The 11438-nt window shown below is 36.9% G+C and overlaps 1 protein-coding gene across 1 annotated transcript; it reads left to right on the top strand.

Annotated features, from left to right (window-relative positions):
• Positions 1-1285: 1285 nt before the first annotated feature.
• LOC124416391 (exosome RNA helicase MTR4) lies at positions 1286-9308 on the top strand. Its single transcript, XM_046897400.1, has 10 exons — positions 1286-1456; positions 1518-1619; positions 1739-1981; positions 2054-2261; positions 3115-3381; positions 3471-4299; positions 4568-4740; positions 6651-7082; positions 7163-7700; positions 8814-9308. Exons 1-10 carry the CDS (start codon positions 1347-1349, stop codon positions 8969-8971), a joined length of 3060 nt encoding a protein of 1019 aa, XP_046753356.1. The 5' UTR covers positions 1286-1346; the 3' UTR covers positions 8972-9308.
• The last annotated feature ends 2130 nt before the right edge of the window (positions 9309-11438 follow it).

Genomic DNA, 11438 nt, shown 5'->3' with positions numbered 1-11438 from the left:
TTTTCATATGAATGTTCTGAACATTACTCTAAAACATGATTATCCTTAAAGTTAATTACTGAGGCACATTTTGAAAATGTTGATTTTTAACTTGTGTCACAGAATGTTTCTGAGTTTTACTCTTCGGATTAGATTTCTTTAGATTAGATTTGAAATTGAAAGAAACCGTAAGATCTACAACTTCCTTTTCCAACCAACAAAAGTGGCCGATGATCTCTGCATGTGTCATGAATTGAATGGGAAGAGAAGACATCAGCTAACAGCAGAGATGCTATTATTTTGGCTGTATTTTCTGTTGAAAGAAAAAAATTTCATTGTTATTCTTAATGTATGAAGTAATGAAAATGATTTTTGTCAATGAAATTGTCCCCACCTACCTGCTTCGTTTCTTCCAAGCACCCAACATTTGAACAGATTTCTTGTTTCAATCGAATAGGACGAATTTTCAAAGAGCATCAGCATTAAATTCCGACCGTTCTTTGAACAATCAATTTTCAATAACAAATGCTTCCCAAGCCTTTCCGAGTGACTATCTCAATAACTTGAGATTCTAACCTCAAAAATGCATGTGAACTACATCGCCGACAGAAACAGAGTTTGACAGCAGGGTCTCGGGGTGGCCAGACTGCACGGACGGCGGATTTAAATTCGCGCATGCGCAGATCCTGTTTAGTTTCTAGAGATGGTCCCGGTATGTATATCTTCATGCTCGAAAATGTATTTTTGAAAGAACACAGTGTTACCCCCACCACCACCTGAGGTAACCCTATCGTCGAGCATTCCGGCATTACGCACGCACGCGTTGCGCGCGTTGCTTCCAGTTTTGTTTTGTTGGCGGCGAAGGAGCGTCAGGCGTATCCCGACCACTTCTATAATACGAAACGAAAATGACTTCATATACCCAGTATAGTCCGATTACAGCTACATGGCAGATGCTCCCAAAGCCCTTTATGTTTTCGCAGCTGTTTTCCTTGAGAAAAAAAAAGAATTAGAAATTCGTTGACAGCGGATCTTAGTATTGTGCGTCCCAGGATAGAATCATCTTGGGTCTGTAGGGTATGTGACGATACAAACTGTTATGTTTACCAAGAAATTGGTACATACATACGTCTCACATGGCCGTTCATGCGTAGAAACCGGAAGCGGAGGGTCCTCTGCGAGTGCAGCGCAGTCTAGGGGTGAAAAAAAAAACTGGACCCATTTCAGTAACGAGAGATTTCTGTACTTTCTTCTCTGTATATTCCTGGTCCTCTGTGCATGTGTTGACGAGGCGGCATTTAGGCCACTGATGTTAAAATTAAAGAAAACTCGTGGAGCTGTAAACTGAAAAATATTCTTATATTATAATGGCTGATTTTAGCGAAGATCTTTTTCAAGTGTTCGAAGAGAGCAGTGAAGATGTAGTTCAGTTTTCTGGAGATACTATTTCTCTCGAAGAGTCGGCAGCGACAACAAAGTAAGCCGTGATCATAGATGCCTAACCTCAACAGCTAACCTCTGAAATTACCGATTTCTAGAAAGGAGGAGCAAACCGATCCTAGCATCAAAAGAGATCTTGAGGAAAATGAGGAACCATTTGGAAAAAGACAGAGGACAGATTCCATAACTGAAGAAATAAAGTACAGTAATTATGTGTGGCATTGTATTCACTTCACACATAATTTCTTGGCATACAAATTTTTGTGTTTACCTCGACTCGACAATCCATTCCTGGGTAAACTGTCTTATTTCTGTTTAGCTTGGAAGAGTTGGCGACACGTATAACGATACATACTATAGAAACAATAGAATCCTGTACCCATGAAGTGGCTGTACCACCCGCACAGGACTACCTCCCTTTGGAAAAGAAATCTTCGCTACCGGCAAAAGAATATAAATTCGTTTTAGATCCGTTTCAAAAGGAAGCAATTTTGTGCATCGAGAACAATCAATCAGTACTCGTATCTGCACATACTTCAGCTGGAAAAACTGTCGTCGCTGAGTATGTATTGATAAACGATTCCGAAACTGTAAAAACATTAGAATTAAACATTTGAATGCAATTCCCAAACAGATACGCTATTGCATGTTCTTTGAGAGACAAGCAGCGAGTGATATATACTACACCTATAAAGGCCTTGAGCAATCAGAAGTACAGAGAATTTTTCGAAGAGTTTAAAGATGTCGGATTGATTACCGGCGATGTCACGATTAATCCCACTGCCAGCGTTCTAATTATGACAACAGAGATTTTGAGAAATATGCTCTACAGAGGTTCTGAGGTAAGCCCCTACTTCTTCGAAAATATAAAACTTACAACTGCAGAATGTACATTGACAGCCTGTATAACTTGAAATTATAGGGTATTTGACAGCATTAAAATATGGTACATCATTTGCATACAAACTATTAATTTAGACAACAACCTCCTGTCTCAGTTTCTTAGTTAATGTAACTGACTATTTGCACTACAAAGTGAACCTTCACTCAATACACCAGACACGCCAAAGGTTTGATCGTCCCAAATTTTTTGCAAAGAATCAAAGAGTCTGGATGATTATTCTGAATGCTTTAAACATACTGTATTATTACATATTTTTTAAATATGTATCATTTTGACTGGCCTGGTAAAAATAGCCTTGTTTCAATTGTTGGTTGTTTTAGTGTTGAATATATGTATATAATGATCATGAATACGAGAAGATTTTACTTGTACGTTTCAGTTCTAACCATAGTAATATTGATATGAATATATCAGTATAGGTTGACCCTATTTTTAATTGAACTGATATTTCTAGTGACTAATATGTTTTCAATGTGATTTCTTGTGATATGGTTGAAATTCGTAACGTTGATGCAATGATGTTTTTATAGCAAACATCGTTATTTTGCAACTTTCGGAATGTGTGAAATCCAGTGATTCATAATAAGAATAAACATATTTTCATATTTTGGAAACTCAACTCCATCAACGTCATTCTAATGTTGCCAATAGTGATCTTTGTTTCAATTTTTCTTTTCATTGACGTTGCTAACTTCGATCTTATTTCTTTTGTGCAGTTCGCTATGCAAATATAAATCAATTTAGTCTACAGAAAATTGTCTGATGTATGATGAACGAATTACCATTACCAGGTGATGAGGGAGGTTGGTTGGGTTATTTTTGATGAAATACATTACATGCGTGACAAAGAAAGAGGGGTGGTATGGGAAGAAACCTTAATTCTCCTACCTGACAATGTTCACTATGTGTTTCTATCGGCAACCATCCCAAATGCTAGGCAATTCGCTGAATGGGTAGCGCATTTACATAATCAACCTTGTCATGTAGTATATACAGATTATCGTCCAACACCTTTGCAACATTATATATTTCCGGCTGGCGGCGATGGAATTCATTTGGTTAGTATCGCTACCTTTGCACAACATTTTACGCTTTCATTTTTTGCTATCAAATTTTCACTTGTGTCTAACAAATTTTTGGTGAATAGGTTGTCGACGAAAATGGTGAATTTAAAGAGGAAAATTTCAACAGAGCTATGAATTGTCTACACCAAGGCGGCGAAGCCTCAAAGGGGGATCAAAAAGGTCGAAAAGGTGGAATGCGCTCTAATGCTGGTCAGACCAATATTTTTAAGATTGTCAAGATGATTATGGAGAGAAACTTTGCCCCAGTTATAAGTTTCAGTTTTTCAAAGAAGGACTGCGAAATTTATGCCATGCAGATGGCAAAGTTGGATTTCAACACCATAGATGAAAAGAGATTGGTTGATGAAGTATTCAACAACGCAATGGATGTACTCAATGAGGAAGACAGACGTCTACCTCAAGTAGAAAATGTGCTTCCACTGCTTAGGCGTGGCATAGGAATCCATCACGGTGGCCTTTTACCTATATTGAAGGAAACCATTGAAATACTGTTCGCAGAAGGGTTAATCAAAGCTTTATTTGCAACAGAAACATTTGCTATGGGCCTCAATATGCCAGCAAGAACTGTACTATTCACTGCACCAAGAAAATTTGATGGTAAAGATTTTCGATGGATAACCTCAGGTGAATATATTCAGATGTCGGGTAGGGCTGGTAGGCGAGGATTGGACGAGAAAGGAATCGTCATTTTAATGATAGATGAAAAAGTGAGCCCAGCTGTCGGCAGAGACATTGTTCAGGGAAAACCTGATCCGATTAACTCAGCGTTTCATCTGACGTATAATATGGTTCTTAACTTGTTAAGAGTAGAAGAAATAAATCCAGAGTATATGCTGGAGAGAAGTTTCTTTCAGTTTCAGAACCAAGCAAATATACCAGAGTTATACAATAGTGAGTATGCAAATCGGTAGTACAATTATTTAATGAATATAGTAATGTTTTTTCTACATCGAAAGAAGAAATTTGAATTACAAAGATTATTCTCAACTCTCACAATCAGAGAAGAATTGTATCTTCAACAGTTTCGAGTAGTTGGTATGAGTATTAAAGTACTGCCAATACATGTTATATTTTCTTCATGTTAAATATGTTGTAAACATGTATTTAGGTGGGCTCTTAATTTTGTATTTTATTAACCGAATACTGTGATATTTTTCAGAGGTTAAAGATTTGCAACAACTACACGATTCCATAGTGATCGATAAGGTTGTACAGGTTTCATCGTATCATCAGATCAGGGATCAACTAGACAAGCTTGGCAATGAATTTCGGACGTATCTAACGAAACCAGAATATCTTGTTCCATTCTTACAACCTGGTAGATTAGTGAAGGTAATCAGATTTTCCAGTGTTCTATTTATACCAATCATTTGTAGTTGACTAATACAATTTACAAAGCTCCACAGTTGTGAATTCTCAGCTACTTTAATATACAGAGTAACACGTATTCGTTTTTTCGTGTGAGTGCCCTTTAAAAACTATATGTTTACGTGAGCACATAACGAGAAATGTTATTAAATTGGACTGAAATTAATTTCCTGCTTACACTGGGACCTCTATAATTGCAACTTTGATAACTGCAACAGTCCCGACTATGCGACTCATATCGATCAGTCTGGTGCGTGGTGGGAGAGCGTCCGGCCTGAAACTGATAATCTCGTAGCACGACTTATATAAATAAGGGCGCATTCCGGGGCCCCTCAAACGTTATACGAGGCAATGACGAATATATATAACTTCAGTCGTTTCGTTGACAACAAAGAAAATATGACAATTTTCGTGGAAATTGGGCTTTCGACGATTCAGGTTATAGGAAAATATCAATGAACACTTTTAAAGAGTCTCTAATACACTACAGATTGCGACTAATTGCAATGAAAAATCGTAAAACCGAACTGAGCTATAACAATTAAAAAAAAAACCAATGATTTACATGTTATTTAAATGGAAAAAATTCAATGATCGAGAGGAAGTACTTAAAATTCAAATTAAGGGCTCATCTTTTGAGGGAATTTTTTTTCGATGTAATTAACAAAATTTTCATGTGTCGCCGAAAAAAAAATGATCATTTCAAATGAAGCACCCTAATATATATATATACATATATATATACGCAATAAAGCAAGAAGGCGCTGATCGTAACACCCAAATTTAGTATGGCACTGCTAGCGACTATGTGCGCTTGTCCACAAGGACACAGCTTGCTCACCCATTTTTATGAATCTGAAAAATACCAAGCATCCTTAATAATTTGCAGTCTTGGTCATTCCTTACTGCACATAAAAAATTTCTGAGCACCTGATCCAGGGTTCGTACACACACGAAACATCTGAAAAACTAGAAAACCTCAGGGAATTGCTAACAGCAAAGAAAAGTCAGGAAATTTCGGAAAGAAGACTGGAATTTTGAGTCTGTCAAAGAAATAAACTCGTTCTTGTACAAAGTAATATCGATCTAGAGAAAAAAAATCGTACTTAAATCTTGTTTCATCACACTACTTCATACAATCTATGTATATTACCTAATACCAAACTTTCTTTCCTTTTTCCCGAAAGTCGCGGGCTGCTTTTTGTAAATTGGTAGTCACATAGTAAGATATTTTCTAGGTAATATTGAAGGTATTAGTAATAATGTGTAAAAAAAACTATCATTATTCAGCAGTATACTTCTTGAAAAGTTACTAGACAAATGCTATTTCCAGGCTGGAATACCTGGAAAACTCAGGTAATTTCAGATGTCAAAAAGGGTACGAACCCTGTGATCTTACCCGAGATCCACATGAACGGTTGCTGCTTGCTTGGTGCTCATTTGCTATCTGATCCCCCAGTAAGAGAAACCCGCTTACTTAGGCTTCAGTTAAAATCAGGCATCTTGACTTGCACACTCAGGTTCCCTGTGGGTCATGAGAAATGACCAAGCCTGTGTAGCATCAATACTACAAGCAAGATTTAATTCTTTTTATTCATACCTGGGACGCATCCAGTGCATATATGCAGTCTCATGAATAATGGGGAGTCGGTAATAGTCATGCGGTTATACTAGATACTTATAAGGAAATGCTGAATCCCAACAGGAAATTGCTCAGAAAGAAAATAGTCAGCGTTGGCTGTAACCTCCTATCACTTATTTATCTGTTGTAAATCTACTATCTATTATCTACTGTTGTAAACCGCGGCACTTAACAACGCGACATATTCTCCTGAATGTTCTGTGTAATGTTCACTTGTAAATAATGTCGGTAGGTTAAAAATGAGACTGCTGAATTTGATTGGGGTATCATTATTAATTTCAAAAAGAAGAGTCCGAACAATCCAATGAAAGATAAGACTGTAATCATTGTGGACATTCTGCTTCACATATCCAGTCAGTCTACTGAAGGAAATCCACTTCCATGTAGCAATGGTAATGAGGGAGACATGGAAGTCGTACCTGTGTTACATTCATTAATCTCACAAGTCAGTTCACTACGGGTATTTTATCCAAAAGACCTAAGACCTGCCGATAACAGAAAGAGCGTATTGAAAACTATTCAAGAAGTTGAAAAGCGATTTCCGGATGGTCCACCGTTATTAAATCCGATAACTGATATGCATATCGTAGATCCAGGTTTCAAGGATGTCATTAAAAAAATTGAGACCCTGGAGGAACGACTATTTTCCCATCCATTGCATAAGGTAACAAGCCACCAATCACTTGTGAGCTATACTCTGATTTGTCAGATATTTTATGTAGATGTGGTGTTTTCATTCTGCAGGATCCTGAATTACCAGATCTTTCCCAGCGATTTTTGCACAAAGAAAAAATTGCCGAAGATTTAAAACAAGCAAAAACCGAGCTCAAACGTGCCAAGTCCGTATTGCAGATGGATGAACTGAAATGTAGAAAGAGAGTCTTACGCAGAATGGCTTATTGCACAGCAGCTGATGTTATTGAGTTGAAAGGTCGGGTGGCTTGCGAGTTGAATGGTGCTGATGAATTGTTGATGACTGAGATGATTTTTAATGGGTTGTTCAACGCATTGAGCGTACCACAAATGGTGGCTCTGGTTAGTTGCTTCGTTTGCGACGAGAAGAGCAATGAAATGCCGAAGAGTACAGAAGAGCTAAGTGGACCCCTGAGGCAGATGCAGGATTTGGCCAGACGAATAGCTAAGGTAACCACCGATGCTAAACTCGAGATAGATGAAGAAGCATATGTGGAGAAATTTAAACCGTATCTAATGGACGTTGTGTACGCGTGGTGTAAAGGTGCCAATTTCTTACAAATCTGCAAAATGACCGATATATTTGAAGGTGTGTATTCTAATTATCAATAATACAGTGGATATTATAGATTAATCACTGAAATACCTATTAACGCAGTTGTGAAATGTTCATACAGTGTGTATGGAATGTGTCTGGCCATTCAGACATGGCCAGCATGTGCACTATTTTCAATCTGTTACTCGGGTCAGTAGTTTTTAGGGTATAATAAAAAACACTGTTCACGCTGTTTTAGATTGAAAAAAAAAAAATAAATAAATCTTAGTTCGCTAGTGAGTGCTTGAACATCAAAATGATAGATAAAAACGAGTTTTATCAAATTCAAAATTCTTCATGTAGAAAGAATGAGAGCTTTGTTTTCATATGGATGCGGTTAGTTTTAAAGTCCAGATTTTAGCAGTTTTAAGATCACATACCCTTGGGAGTTTTCTGCTTTTATACTTGATAACAGCCAGGATGTTTAAATGCAGGATTTCATAAAAATTAATGTTCAGTATGATTAATAACACGATACTATAAGGATCATTCAAGATCTCAACTCATGTTAATTACATTATTAAAGACGAAGTGTTCAGTTTGAAAGGCAGAAATTTAGATATATTTAGAGAAATTTCATTGGGTGTGCAGTTCAGACCGCAAGTTCAGGTTTCAGGGTATAAGAAGTTACAAGTGCACACAAGACGTGTGACCGCTTGTATTATGTAATGAAATGAAGAGGGACAAGGAGGGTTAAAAGTTAAATAATGAATATTACAGAATTGCGAGATGAGAGTAAGCAACTTACACAAGGAAATTAATTTTGAAAAAATTCGACTTTCTCCGTTGATCTAATATAAAATGATATTAAATTATTTCCAAAATATGAAATTTTGCTGTCATTTTTATATTCGAGCAATTACTGTAAAGATGAAGTTTTTTCAAAATCTAAAGCTTTGGCAAGGGTGAGAGTTATGGCTGGGTCAAAATGTTCGGCTATGCTACATTACATGTGGAAAAAAAAGCCGAGTGGCTATGTTAAACGTACACACGCATCCTTGGAAGCTTCTGCATGTTTATACAAATGAGACTACCTTTAGATTCATGTGCTTCATGTGTTACACTTCTTTACATCACAACAATACATTAACATGTTATTTTTTCCAGGGTCTATAATAAGATGTATGCGCCGGTTGGAGGAGGTTCTGAGACAGCTTTGTCAAGCAGCTAAAAATATCGGAAACTCAGATTTGGAAAATAAATTCAGTGAAGGTATAAAGGTGATAAAACGAGACATTGTTTTCGCTGCCTCCTTATACTTGTGAAATAATATTGTCTATAATTAAAACGGTGACGAGTTGTCAGAACAACGAAAAAACTGACGTGGAATTGTAAACGGAATGGAAAATAGAAAGAATATACGACTATTATCCTGGGCTGTGTTCTGAAGGAATGCCCGGACCTATTTTCATCAGTTAACTGCCAAATTCTTGGTGATAAGAAAAGAAACAATACCATTTACAACCAGGCAAATTCAGCATATGTGACGACCTAGCCCTGGAAATGTGTGGGATGTTTTACGTTATGCTAAGGGTTTATCTATTTCTATAGACCGTACATGCGACTGAATTATGTTTGATTATAAATTGGAATACTTCATTTGTGCATTATGGTATTATTATTAGGTAGGAGACCGAATTTCTTTTCCCAACCGTTGATATATTCTACCAAATTGAACCAACCTAATGCGAGTTGGTGTGTCAACAAAATTGAATGGTACACTATCGACAATTCAAAAAATCATGTGTGTGTGTGTGTGTGTGCGTGCGCGCGCGCGCGTACGTGTGTTATGTGTGGTCAGTGTATATTACATAGCCAGTTTTTTTCGTAGAAATTCCCGAAATTTCGTAAAAAATAACAGTTTCCACAAACATTCTAAAGACTCATAATTTTCTGTGAAAGATAATTACTATTTCAAACCCAAACAGCATGAATTTTTTTCCTCGTAGAATTCTTTGAATTTCGCTGAAAAGTACAACTTTTTATGAACTTCATGAATTCTAATAAAAGAGTACGAATTTCTACGAAATTTAGATCGATAAGATTACAAATATCTTTGAGAAAGTATGAAATACTATTTTTGAACCACTGCTAGTTGTCGCATCTCGCTCACAACGAAAACTTATTGCAGACAGGACAAACCTAGAAGAATTTAGATCTTCATCTGAACACTAATCTTCTCATCTTTTGTGTATGATTTAGACTGATTTAGAGAATCCGTTGTATATTTATCAAGTGACCTTGTCTCAAGACGTGAGTTTTATAAAAAAACATTTGTGATTTTTCCAAACCAGGAATTAAATTACAATCTACATTTTTTCGTATTTTACCCATTTAGACATCTGGTATAAGAAAAACGATCGAGTAAATGCAAGCCATTCTACACTTATCTATAAAATACGACGAAAAAGCACGATAATTTACACAAAATTCTAGGCCAAAATTACATAAGTGTCCGAATTTCTCTACTCATATTTTTGATTAGGTGTTGAAATTATTTCAACCAAGGTAACGAAGTAAAATTTTTTTTTTTTTTCAACCATTAGGTATTGGCCTTATAGGCCATGTCCCGTTGAAGTCAAATTTCAGTGCTGGGAAGTGCCTACCCTCAGTCTCGACCACAGTCTTGCATTACAAGTCTGGGAATTCCTATGCTGGCAGCACACGATTATGTTGCCCCTGCATGCAAGACCGTGGTTTCTGCGCAGCCGTCTCTAAGAACGAATCGTATCCTGCACCCAGTGGAAGCCATCTTGGATTTTCAACCAATCGCATTCGAGATCATTTTGCGCACATTTTAAAGTGTGAAAATCTCCACATGGTACATGCGTTGACTGAGGATTACATATCCTCAGTCAACAGTACATGTATGTTAGATGATGTATAGCCTCGTTCATGTTCAAGATGGCTTTCAGTCAGCTCAAAGTCAAATAGGGTCCAATCAAAATGATGGGACAAAAATGTGTCCACCGAAGGAACGTACGTTATCTTTTTCCATCATGATAGCAACCTCCTACACTGATAAATTGGTCAATATTGCTAGAAAATGTGTATATCGAAGCTGTCCGTACCCTCACTTACCTAACCGCGCTGAGCCTGCTGAGCTCAGCTTCAAAAAGTGCCATTTCGCTAGCTGTTTTTGAGAATCTTCAGCAACGTTTTTAGTCAACGACGTTGCTTATAGAAAGGACATATACAGGCTGCCAACTTATCAACTTTATTTACTGCTGGGGGTCTGGGGGATTGAATATATTGCAAACTCATTTACAACAGCGGATGCTTTTTTACACCCCCTATAACCACCTCCCTGGACTCGGTTTCGCATCAGACAAGAACAATTCGCAAAACGACGTATTGAGTTCACAAATTCACGACTTTACCAATGTTGTATATGAAAGTGAACTATGAAAACCGTAATTATGCTGCACTTTAAAGTGCAGTGCATAATTCTGCTCTTCAATTCATTTTGTATAATGAGAAATGGAGTTTTGACTAGATACCTCTCAGTTCTGGAAAAAAGGGGAAGAGTCAGAAGCTTGGAAAAAAAATAAAAATTCTTGTAAAAACTCTTCATTATTTGACATCACGCTCAAAACATGCTAAAAAAAAATCAAAAAGTGTATAATAGATATTTTTTGGCGAGCCATTGACATAGCAATTAAGGTGTACCGGAACAATATTGTGTGCCACGTAAACCATACTTTAATTCATTTTGGTACCTGTACCAGCGAC

Source organism: Diprion similis, chromosome 2, assembly GCF_021155765.1.
Source record: "Diprion similis isolate iyDipSimi1 chromosome 2, iyDipSimi1.1, whole genome shotgun sequence".
In the NCBI taxonomy this organism is placed as follows: Eukaryota; Metazoa; Arthropoda; class Insecta; order Hymenoptera; family Diprionidae; genus Diprion; species Diprion similis.
Note: the sequence above shows the minus strand (reverse complement) of the source record. Positions and strands in the feature narration are given on the sequence as shown.